At 56.5% G+C, this 11,362-nt stretch overlaps 1 protein-coding gene across 3 annotated transcripts; it reads right to left on the bottom strand.

Moving 5' to 3' along the window:
• Positions 1–501: 501 nt before the first annotated feature.
• Positions 502–8,781, bottom strand: SDS (serine dehydratase). 3 transcript variants are annotated; one of them, XM_045776250.2, is made up of 8 exons: positions 8,638–8,781; positions 5,686–5,840; positions 5,291–5,330; positions 4,909–5,048; positions 4,726–4,817; positions 3,793–4,020; positions 1,897–2,021; positions 502–1,180 (listed from the first exon to the last, which is right to left on the bottom strand). In XM_045776250.2, exons 2-8 carry the CDS (start codon positions 5,836–5,838, stop codon positions 972–974), a joined length of 987 nt encoding a protein of 328 aa, XP_045632206.2. In that variant the 5' UTR covers positions 5,839–5,840; positions 8,638–8,781; the 3' UTR covers positions 502–971. The 3 variants fall into 3 exon arrangements, with proteins under 3 accessions (XP_045632206.2, XP_087713448.1, XP_087713447.1); XM_087857322.1 differs by lacking the exon at positions 8,638–8,781 and adding an exon at positions 7,162–7,459; XM_087857321.1 differs by lacking the exon at positions 8,638–8,781 and adding an exon at positions 6,025–6,994.
• Between the last annotated feature and the right edge of the window lie 2,581 nt (positions 8,782–11,362).

The following is an 11,362-nucleotide window of genomic DNA, read 5'->3' as shown; positions in this document are numbered from 1 at the left end:
TCCCAGACCTCGAGGAGTCCCGGCAAGCCCTCTTCTGTTTCCGTGTGCTGGTGTCAGCACACGCTTTCCTTGGAGGGCAGGCTTTCATGTCTGAGACGGTTTGCATGGCACTTCAAGGCCACTCCTTCCGAGTCCCTGAGATGGGTGTCCGTTGTCAGTTTACACACCCCCGGAGATGGGGGGCTCACTACTCTGCTCCCAGTGGTTCTGTGATCAGGCCATTCCGGTATCAGGCCTGTCAGAATGAGGCCAGCCTCATCTGCCTCAGGTTGGGGGCTGGTTCTGCCTCCAGTGGAGGCAACCCTTGCCCCAGCTCTTGCTCAGCTCCCTCCCTCCCTGGATCACAAGCCCAGCAGGGAGCAGGGTCCTGGCCCCCATGTCCATTGGGCTCCAGGGTTCCAGGAGGCAGGGTGCAGGGGTCAGGACTACAAGCAGGTAGGTGGTGGGGGGAGGAAGGGAGGCAGGGAGGCAGAGGGTGACAAAGGAGAAACTCAAAGGATCTTCATTTCATAAATACATTTTTTTCTTTTTCAATGAAAAAGTCTGCAAATAGAAAAATGCCTGGGGGGCGGGGCCAGGCCACGCCTCCTGCGGGAGAGGACAGGTGGTTCTCAGTCCTGGACCAGGCCCTGTGCGCCTTCCAGGGAGGAGGCCCGTCCTACCGCAGTCCCCATCCCTCCCGCCCACCGGCGCCGGGGACCTGGTATGGGACACGTGGGCGGCCCTCATGGAGCCGCGGTGGCTAGGGACAGAGAGGCTCCGTTCACAGCCTTGCTGGCTGCCGAGCCAGTTCCACCTCGGAGCTGCAGCCCCTGGCACAGGGCCCATGCGACCAGGAAGGGGACCGGCTGGCCTGGGCCTCAGGCTCCCAGGAAGACACAAGAAGAATATTTACAGCAAGGTGCTGGATAAAACTCCAGCTCCCCCAGGGGTCCCCCTGGGAGGAGAGGCAGATGGGCAGGGAAGGGCCCTCACTTGGGCAACCCGTTCTTCATGCCCAGCTGTTCCTTGAGGGCCCGCAGCTGGCCCAGACTGATGTTGCTGCCCCCACAGACAATGACCACGAGGGAGGACAGCGGGGCCCGGAGCTTGCCCTCTCCCTGCAGCTTCTGAACCACGCGGCTGTACACGGCGGCAAGGGCTGCCCCACAGGCGGGCTCCACCAGGATCTTCTCGTCATCTGCGGAGGAGGGGGTGATGAGGGTGGGGTCTGGGTGCAGGGTTCAGGGGAACTGTCGGGCCATTGGGAAAGCCTGAGGACTCAGGCCCCGGGCCAAACCTCCCCTCACTACCCCAGGTCGACCTTTAAGTCCTGATCCACGGCCAGGTTTCATTATGAGGCTCGCACCGATAAAATGATTGTAACTGCCTGAGCGCGGTGTTGAGAAGGCTTGAGTCGTCATCTGAGCATGACGGCCATGGTTGATGAGCCGGACTGAGTGTTAGTGCAGGAGATTAAGTGGCAGTGTTAGTGGTTACCTTTGTGTGTGTGTGTGTGTGTGTGTGTGTGTGTGCACGCGCACATGCGTGCACACATGAGCGCACCATCCCTGTCCTAGGCTGAACCCAGGAGTCCAGCCTACTTACAGACCCATTTCTGAAGCCAACCCTGAGGCCCATACTTTCCTTTTTCACCCCGACTACCAGGAAGCTCAGAGCTCACATTTTAAACAGTTATTATTCCCTGCTGTCATGGTGGTCAGGCTTACTTCTTCACTTGTGGCTTTGGCCTTTCTATTTTTACTGCTGCACTGTATTATCTTTCATTAATGGGAAGTTCTAGGAAGGGATGGGAGATAGGACTGTGAAGAAAATTTACAGTGAATGGGATGTCTTAGGACAGCACGTGGACAGCCAGTTAAGTCCTGAACCAGCAGGTCCGGACTTGGCACATACCCACGAACTTCTCAATGGCAGCCACAGCCTCCTGGTCTGAGATGACTTCAGAGAAGATGGGGTGTTCCTGAAACAGCTTCAGGGCCTGAGCCCCCACGGTCTTCACGCACAGGGCCTTGGCCACACTGGGAGGTGGGGATGGAGAAGAGGATGGGAATGGGGGAAACAGGTGGGTAGAGGGAGGCAGACATTGGGAAGAGGAGGGATAGAAAGAGAAAGATGGATTTGAGAAGGAGGAAGGAAGCGGGGTCCGTGGGCAGGTGTAAAGCCCTGAAAGGTCCCAGGGGCTCCCTGACCAAGTGTTGTCTTCTAATAAGGCACAGAGGCTTGACTGGGGGTAAATAGCATATTGTGCTCAACACTGACTGAGGAACAAACGCCAGAGAGGCCCCCTTGTGGTTCCCCGAAAGGACTCCCAGTCCCTGCTGCAGGTTGTCCCCCTCCACCCACTTAACCCTCACTAAGCTGAGCACCACTCTGCCTGCCCAGGTCTTGCCCTGTCCTTCAGGGCTCAGGATTAAGGCCATCTCCTCCAAGGAGTCCTCCAGGGAGAGCACTCAGTCCCGTGGTTCCATGTGGAATTCTGAAAGGGTCCTCCCCCATGACACAGGCATAGTGACTATGTCTTGAGGAACTATTAGGTGCCAAGGATTTGGCAAGCATTATTTAATTCTCACAACTGTTTTGCTGTTCATTGGTTTGATTTTATGGGAGAGGAAACCAAGGCAGAGCGCGTGTGGGTCACTTGCCCAAAGTTATGTGCCTAGGGAGTGGTGGTGCAGGCACCTCAAGCAGGATCTATGTAATTCCAGGACCTGCACTCGTAGTCAGTGCGTTCACTCCCCCCACCTTCCCTGGAGTCATCATCGGTTCTATTCCCAGCTCACCCAGGAGCACCTGGGGCCCGAACCACCTTAGCCCTATGCCCAGTGTGTGGCTCACGGTAGGCACCCCACAATTATTTCCTCAGTCCCAACAGTGCAGGATCAGAGCCCAACATGGTAGCTCCTGGGTGCCAGTCTCAGGAATCCAGAATCCTGGACTCGGTCTTCCCTATCTGTGGTAAGGACTTGTCTACCCAATATCTATTGTAGCTGCACACGTGGAGACCTGTTAGGAAGACATTTCCCAGCCTCCCTTGCAGTTGTTGTGGCCGTGTGACTAAGTTCTGGCCAATGAGAGGTAAGTGGAAGTACAGTGTCTGTCTTTAAAGGGAGGGGGCATCACTTCTGCTCTCCCTTTCTCCTCCTGCCAGATGGAGTGTGTGTGTGATAGTCGGCACTTAAGCAGCAATTTTGGGCCATAAGGCTACATGATGATGATGATGAACAAACTCAAGGAACCTGCGCCCCCGACTTCATGGAGCCCCTGGACTGCCTACCTCTAGACGTTTTTTCATTTTATATGAGAAGAATCAAAGTTCAATCTGGGTTTAAGTCACTGTTATTTGGGGCTCCTGTATAATGTGCCAAACCTAATCCTAATTGCCATCTGTCAACAGTTCGGGGCTGGGATATGAAATGAACCCGAGGGAGCAGGGGCCGTGTTTATTCACCGCTTTGCCCCAGGATCAGCAGTGCTTGCACGTATTAGGGGCCCAGTAAATGGCTGGCAAATTAATGAGGTGTGTAAAACCCTGTCACAGGGCACTTGATAAATGCTTAATCTTGGACTCTTGGTGTGAGGAAGCATGATGTCCATGGTACTGAGTCAACGCTGACTCGGGTTCAGTCCCAGCAGTACCACTCAATGGCCGTGTGACTCTGGGCAAGTGACCAAAGCCTCAGTTTCCTCATCTGTAAAATGGGACTGACATGGGGGTGTGCCTCACAGCCAGCGCCGAGGTGGGCTTCCCAAGGCTGACGAACCCCCGACGGAGGCAGCCCCGCTGCTCACCTGGTGACCTGGGGCAGGGAGACGAGCTTGCCAGCGGTGGTAGCAGCGTGGAAGCTGTGGGCTCCATCAGTCTCCATGGCGATGATGGGCACATCCCCCCAGCCCACCTCCTGCAGCCCCTGGACCACTCCGCACAGCAGGCCCCCGCCACCCACCGACAGCGCAATGGCCCCTGGCTTTGTGCTCAGCGTCTCCTTCAGCTCCTTCACGATGGACGTGTGGCCTTCCCTGGAGGGGGGGACAGGGGGCAGGTCAGGGCCGGGCTCCCTGGAGACCCCACGCAGGGGTCCCGGAGATGCCACTTGTCCTCATCCAGGCAGCTGATGGGCTCTGGGCTAGTTACCTCCGCCCCAGCTCCACCCCGATTTCCAGCTGTCAGCCTCTGCGTGTCTACCCAAGGGCTTCCTCTGGCCACTGGAGCTGCCTGCAGATGTGGCAGGAGATGACATCCCTGGAGAGCGGCCCTCCACCAATGTGGGGGTCCAGAATGGTGGCAGTGGGTGTCTAAGATCCCCAGCACCCTCTCCTGCAGCTGGATCCCTCTGGTTTGGGGCCTCTGAGGGAGTAAGCTCCAGCTGCCCACCGCGGTTGCCCACGAGAGCCCTTTATCCGCTCCCTTCTGGCCTCGGCTCCCTTCCTCCTCTAATGCATCACCACCCAGGGAAAGTGCTTTCCCTGGAATCTTCATCTTGGGGTCAGCTTTCTGGGGACCTGGCTGCAGATCCCTGTGCATCTGAGCTCACACATTCACTCGTGGCCGCGGGGGATGGGTAGTGGCGCACGTGTGTGTGCACCTGCTGCCGAGCCTGACGGCGGGCACACACGTACAACAGCTGTGCACAGGGCTGTGATGACACGCATTGTGGCAGGGGCCCACCCAGTGGTGTAGGAGGTGGACACCCCCCGCGCCAGGGGACTCTGGGCTCCACGTACCAGATGAGGGGGTCGTCAAAGGGAGGAACGTAGACCCATCCTGGGTTGTTCTTTGCCAGGGCCTTGGCCAGCTCGAAGGCCTCGTCCAACATCTGCAAGAATGCAGGGGAGGGGTGAGAGGCTGGGGGACCCTGTCCTGCTGCCAGGCGCCCTCCGCGGCCCCGGCCCTGGGTCGGTACTCACCTCCCCCACCACCTTGACTATGGCGCCTTCACTCTTGAGCCGCTCAATGGTGAGGGCAGGTGTGGTGCTGGGCACAACGATGGTGGCAGGGATGCCCAGCTTCCTGGCGGCATAGGCAGCTGCCATGCCTGCGTTGCCCGCTGTCAGGGACGGGGGTGGAAAGTGTGTCGGCACAGGAGGGCCTGGGAGCCCAACTGGGACTGCTCACCCCCAACCTTGGGGCTCTGAACACCTCCCTGAGTGACTGCTCACCTTCCCCCTGGAATTCCAAATTGGGGCTGCTGCAGATGTTTGTCATAGCTAGTTGCTAGGGAAACCAGGGCCCAGAGAGGTGGAGCACCTGGCCCAGGGACACACAGCAGGGGGCATGCAGGCCACTTACCGGAGGAGCAGACGAAATGTTCACAGCCTTGCTCAGCCCACTGTGGAGACAAGGCGGGAGGGTGAGGCCCACTTCCCAGTCTTCCCCCGGGCTCTCCCCTCCCACCTGGAGTGCTTCCCAGTAATTCCGAGATACACAGTACTGCCCTAGCCTCTCAGGTGACATCGCCCCTCCCCAAAAAGACTGGCTCAGGGAAGGGCAGGGGGAAGCAGGCAAATGATGGCTCGGATCAGGCCGTGAGGGGACTCTCCTGGGGGGGGGCGCCCTTTCTCTAGAGGGAGTGCTAATAGCAGATCCTCAGGCATCGTGGGGGTCAGCACAGGACACTGGCCTTGCCCTGTTGAGGAGAAAGGACCCGCCACCGTCACTCAGGTGATGCAGAGCCCATCCCGTACCATCTTGCAGAGGTGTCCAATGCCCCGGATCTTGAAGGAGCCTGACGGTTGGGCACTGTCCATCTTGAGGTAGACGCTCGTGCCTGCCACTTTGGACAGGGACATGCTGTCACGGATGGGGGTCTTGACGTGCAGGGGCTCTCCAGACATCATCGCTGGGAGGAAGGAAGGACACCCAGGTGGTCAGGAGAGCCGGCCGGGGTGCGAGCCACTGCCACATAGCCTTCAGCGTGCCTGCGAGTAACCCCTCCCCTCGCTTCCCACGAGGCCGAGGAAAGAGCCCAGAAAAGGAGCATCCTGGAGACCCGAATTCAAATCTCAACTGAGCCACCTACTCACCAGGTGACATCACACAAGCAATCCCCCCTCAGCCTCAGCTGCCTCCTCTGTAAAATGGGGACCAGGACACCACAGACACACACACACCATGCTGGGAATCTGTGAGCATCAGAAATAACATTCAGACCTTGCACCTTTCAAGGGGAGCGAGATGGAGATGGATTTGCAGTTGCTGATTCGGAGTGAGTTTCAAGATGGTTCAGTGCTAACGGGGCAGGACAGCAGGTACAGTTTATTTGTGCAAAAACTCAGGGACACACACACAATCCACAAGCTTCTGCGTGCATAGAACATCTCAGGAAACACAGAAGAAACTCGTTAGGACAAGGGGCTTCTGGGGAGAGCTGGCACTCGGCACCCCTTTTGTGCTGTTTGAATGTTTTAGCGTGTATAGGAATTATCTATTTAAATGCATGTATTTTTTCCATACTAACCTTTGGAAAACCCCATCCCCAGTTAGAGAAAGCTTTTTATAATCATTATTATATTATGTCATAATCGCTTCTAAAGTGATTACCATGTATCTCCCGCTGTTTTAAGCTTTACAGATATTAATGCATTTAATCCTTTTAACAATCCAAGGAGGTGCGTTATTAGCCCATTCCCCTGATGGGGAACAAGTCTCAGATTGTGTTTCCCAGAACGGCCACTGCAAGCTCTTCCCATCCCACGTGCATCTCTTTTGATGAGACTTTGATGCGTTTCTCAGTGAGAGGCAGGGTCTGTGCTTCCTGCCCTTGAACCCTGGAGGAGGGGGTGATCTGTGGCTGCCAGTGGAAGGGACACTCTGTGGCTTCCAAGCAGCACAGCGCTGGTGAATGTTTAACAACGGACTCTGCAAAGAAAAATCAAGCCCTGATTTGCCGTGTGTGCACTTCTGTGCTGTACCTTCACCAAGGCCACTTGCAAGCTCCCAACACGATGTCATCGAGTGTGGAGCTGGGAAGAGACAGCCCAGTGTGCTCTCCAGAGCTGGTGTGAGCCGGCTCCGGCCCCGCCCCACGCCCAAGACGAGGTCTCAGAAGGGGACATAGCCTCCGGCTGGCTGTCTCTCTTGGGCAGCTCCGTCTCCAACCCCAGCTGCCGTGATGGGAGTAAGCCCAGGCCACACAGAGAGGCCACACTTGGATGCCCTACCTGACAGCGGATGGCCAGCGTCACCTGTGGGACATGAGGGGTGACCTTGAGACATCACCAGCCACCATCACACTGCAGCCATCCGAGAGACCCCAGTGAGAACTGCCTGCGGAAACCAGTTAAGCCCCAGAGCCACGACAGACGACAGACGGCAATACAATGACTACTGTGGTTTTAGATCGCTACACCTTGGGGCAGTTCCTCACACAGCAATAAGGAGCAGAATCTTAATGTGACTTGCCCAAGGCCACACAGCTAGTGAGCTGGAGAGGCAGGATTGGAATTCAGACAGTCTGGCTCCAGAGCTAGGCTCTCTCCAGGACCTCGCGCGTGGCTCAGGCCTCCCTGTCTGGACCGACTGGGGGGGGGGGGGCGGGGGGGATACAGAAGCTGACGTCACTCAGAGTCTGGTCACATACGTGCAGCCCCTTTTCCTCCTCTTCTCCTGGATTCTAACTTGGGCTGAGCCAGAATTTGATCAGCAGGTGGTTGGGTGAGTAGCCTATCTGGCGGCCCCCACCTCCTTCCCCATTCCAGAAGGCCAAGCAAGACTGGCTCTTTCTCCGCAGTCCCACCCTATTTCCAATGACCCCACCTGGGACGGCCCTAGCCCTAGGCCATCACCACTCCCAGATTGGGCTAGATTTGCCTGGGTAGGAAGAAAAGTGAGGAGTGGGGTTCCTGACCACCCCGCCAAACTTAGCACCCCCAAACAGGGATAGCTCATGTCTGTCTGAATTGACTAACATCCAGGGTCTGGGAGGGCGGCTCAAAGAGATACCATCTCTCCCCTGGATCTCTTGAACAAAAGCCAGGGATTGGAGGCACCGTATTACAGAGGCAACCCCATATCTGTTTGAATTAACTTTAATTAACCTCCTGGAGGTTATCCCTGAAACAGTGGCACCCCCGGTTCTGGCCGAGCGGACCTTGTGCACGTTGCCAAGCCCTGACCTCAGGGAGCTCTCCTGGTTGGGAGTGGGAGGCATCCCCCACAAGAGCCCTTTCGGGTAGATTTGGGAAGCTTCCTCCCCCACCAGTGTCTGCTGGCAGCATGGATGCTGTCAAGTGAGGGGCAGGGACACCCCTACAGGAGGGCACCACTCCCTCCAGCTGGAAGCTGTCTGCCTACCTGTACCCTCTCTGTCAGAAGTCACTGCCCGCTCACTTGGCTCATAGCAAGAGCTCAATAAAGATGGGCTATTGCTATATCGGGCTCGACATTTTAAGTGCGCGATCTCATTTCACCTTTACACCAGCTTTATGAGGAAGGGTCTGTTATTATTCCCATTTCAGAGAGGAGAAAACTGAGGCCCAGAGCTGGATGCTGACCCCAGCCAGTCTGGCTTCAAAGCATGGGTTTCTGTGCTCCACTGACTCTACCTCCCCCTCTTCCCCTGGAGCCCCCACCCCCACCCCCCGCCCCTGGCCGCAGGCACTCCAGACTGGGGTGGGGCTGAGGAGGGGGGTACTTACCTGCAAGGTGGTGGAGCTGGGCGGTCGGCACAGAGGGAGCAAACCGGGAAGGGATAGACTGGAGATGGTCTAGATGTATAGACTGAGTAGAGTCCTGGGCCAGATGGAGGGGAGAGGGACAGGTACAAGGTCTCCTGAATCTTCCCAGGGGCTACGGATCTGGGCCTTTGGTCCGGGGCTTTATTCCCAGGGCGCCTCCCGGCAGCCAATGGGGGGCCCAGGGCTGGCCACGCCCCCGCCCAGCCCCGCCCCCTGGCTCGCAGCCGGGGGGGCTGCCAGGAGGAGAAGGGGAAGCTGGCTGCGCCTCTGCTGGCAGCCTCCTCCTGTCTCTCCCCCATTCAGCCCTCCCCTTCCCCATCCTCAGCTTCTTCACTGGCAAGTGCGAACAATACCAGCTTTCCGAGGACTGTTCCCAAGGGCTTGCAGTAGGATGGTTCCAGATAGTGCACCTCACGTCACTGGTTGTGCTTGGCACATAGTAGATACCCAGGAAACAAACCATGGGAGGAAGCGGGTTCTCTTATTATCCTCCTTTTACAGAAAGGGAGGCTGAGACCCAGCGAGTAAGAGAGATGAGCTGGCATTTGAACCCAGTCTGCCTGCTGCGATGTGATTGACCTTTCCCTGTCATCCTTTACGACTCTGTTGTCTTGAAGGGGCAGATGGCTTTGTGGGTATGACCCAGGAGGCTCAGGGTTCAAATCTGGACTCTGCCATATTTACCAGCTCTGTGGCCCTGGGCGGGTCAGCTTGCCTCTTGGAGCCTCCCTCTGCTCATCTGTAAAATGGGGATGAAAACAGAGCTTCCCTCCTCGGCTGAGATGACATAATAATGTATATGTGGGGGCCCGGAGCGGAGTGCAGGAAGTGTTAGCAGCCATCGTCATCGTCTTCATCATCACATGCACCTGAACTCACTCCCCGCCGGGTGCCAGGCCTCCTGTCCGCCCGCGGCTGTGTGCAGGGGTCTGTATGTCCACAGGGGTGGTGTGCCCAAACACGTCCGGCCGGATCTTTTTCCTGGTCCCCTCAACAAAGCTCTCTTGTCCGGCTGGCCAGGACGAGAATAGCAATGAGACAGAGGGCAGTGAGGGCACAAACAGCCCGCACAGCCGTCCCTCCCTGTGGGACAAGCTGACCCTCCACAGGCACTCCCAAGCCCCCTCCCCAGCGGCACGTCCCTGCGCATGCGTCGCGCATGCGCCGGAGATACACGATGGCAGGACTGTGAAGCCACATGGGCGTCGTGAAGTTCCCATGTAGACACGGCTTCCCTGTGTGCATCTGAGCGCTTACAGTCAGCACTCACATTGCCCGAGCCCCCGCCAGCGCCTGACCCTGCCAAGTGCTGCTGCGTGGGGTTTCACTGAACTCTCGAAGCCAGGTGAGTGGGCACCTGGAGTCCCATGTCACAGGTGAGCAGACAGGCTCAGGAATTCCGAGTTCTTTGCGGACACAGGGCTGATGCGAGGGTGCAGGTGGAGGCCGGGGGGTGGGGGGCACCTGGCTCAGCTTGGTCACGTTCAGAGGACTCAGATATAGGCTTTGGGTGCTATGTCCATGTGAGGTTATCCACGCAGCCAGGGGGACGACTGTCTCATACTGCTGGTCTCGGCTCCTCTCCCCAGCGGCAGCACTGTGACCGGGGGAGGGCAGGCAGCCGCAAGGGGTAGAACAAGACGATTCTGTCCTTCCGGAGACCTCTGTATATTGCCCCATTTGTTTCAACAAGAATGCATCCCTGATGTGATTCGAAAACCACCGCATTCAGAGAATCAATCACATAAGGACCGACAAGAAGGAAGAAGGCAAAATGTACAACCCTGTTGTTGACATCCTGTCTGAGCATATCCTTTCTTTAAAACAATCACTCTATTGAGATATAATTCGCATACCCTAGACTTCACCCATTTATGAAGTATCTGTTTTAGGACATTTTATCACCCCAAAGAAACCCCACACCTATTCCCAGTTGCTCCCCTTTTCCCCTCCCTGCAGCCCCCAGCAATCACCAGTGTGCTTTCTGTCTCTGGATTCTTCTGTTCCGGACATGTTCCGGACATTTTTTTCTTTTTTTAAGATTTTATTTATTTATTTGACAGAGATAGAGACAGCCAGCGAGAGAGGGAACACAAGCAGGGGGAGTGGGAGAGGAAGAAGCAGGCTCATAGAGGACGAGCCTGATGTGGGGCTCGATCCCATAATGCCAGGATCACGCCCTGAGCCGAAGGCAGATGCTCAACGACTGCGCCACCCAGGTGCCGCTCCGGACATTTTCTATCAGTGGAACCATACGGCACGTGGCCTTTCGTGTTTGGCTTCTTTCTCTCGACACCGTGTTTTCAAGACACATTACACTGTAGTGTGTGCTTTGTTCCTTTTTGTGGCTGAGCAACATTCCGTTGTATAGATGTGCCACATTTCATTATCCGGTCAGCAGTGGATACACATTTGCTATCTGGGCATATCTTCATTTTTAAATATATATATGAAATATGGAGGGACGCCTGGGTGGCTCAGTTGGTCGAGGGTCTGCCTTCGGCTCAGGTCATAATCTCAGGGGCCTGGGATCGAGCCCCGCATTGGGCTCCCTGCTCAGCAGGGAGTCTGCTTCTCCCTCTCCCTCTGCCTCCCACTTGTGCTCTTTCTCTCTTTCTCAAATAAATAAACAAAATCTTAAAAAAAAGAAATATGTACATGTGGGGATGCATGTGGATGGGAACCC

Source organism: Ursus americanus, chromosome 30 (genome assembly GCF_024610735.1).
Source record: "Ursus americanus isolate L20-20 chromosome 30, mUrsAme1.1.p, whole genome shotgun sequence".
Classification (NCBI taxonomy): domain Eukaryota; kingdom Metazoa; phylum Chordata; class Mammalia; order Carnivora; family Ursidae; genus Ursus; species Ursus americanus.
The sequence above is the reverse complement of the archived record's forward strand: the minus strand, read 5'-3'. Positions and strand labels throughout refer to the sequence as shown.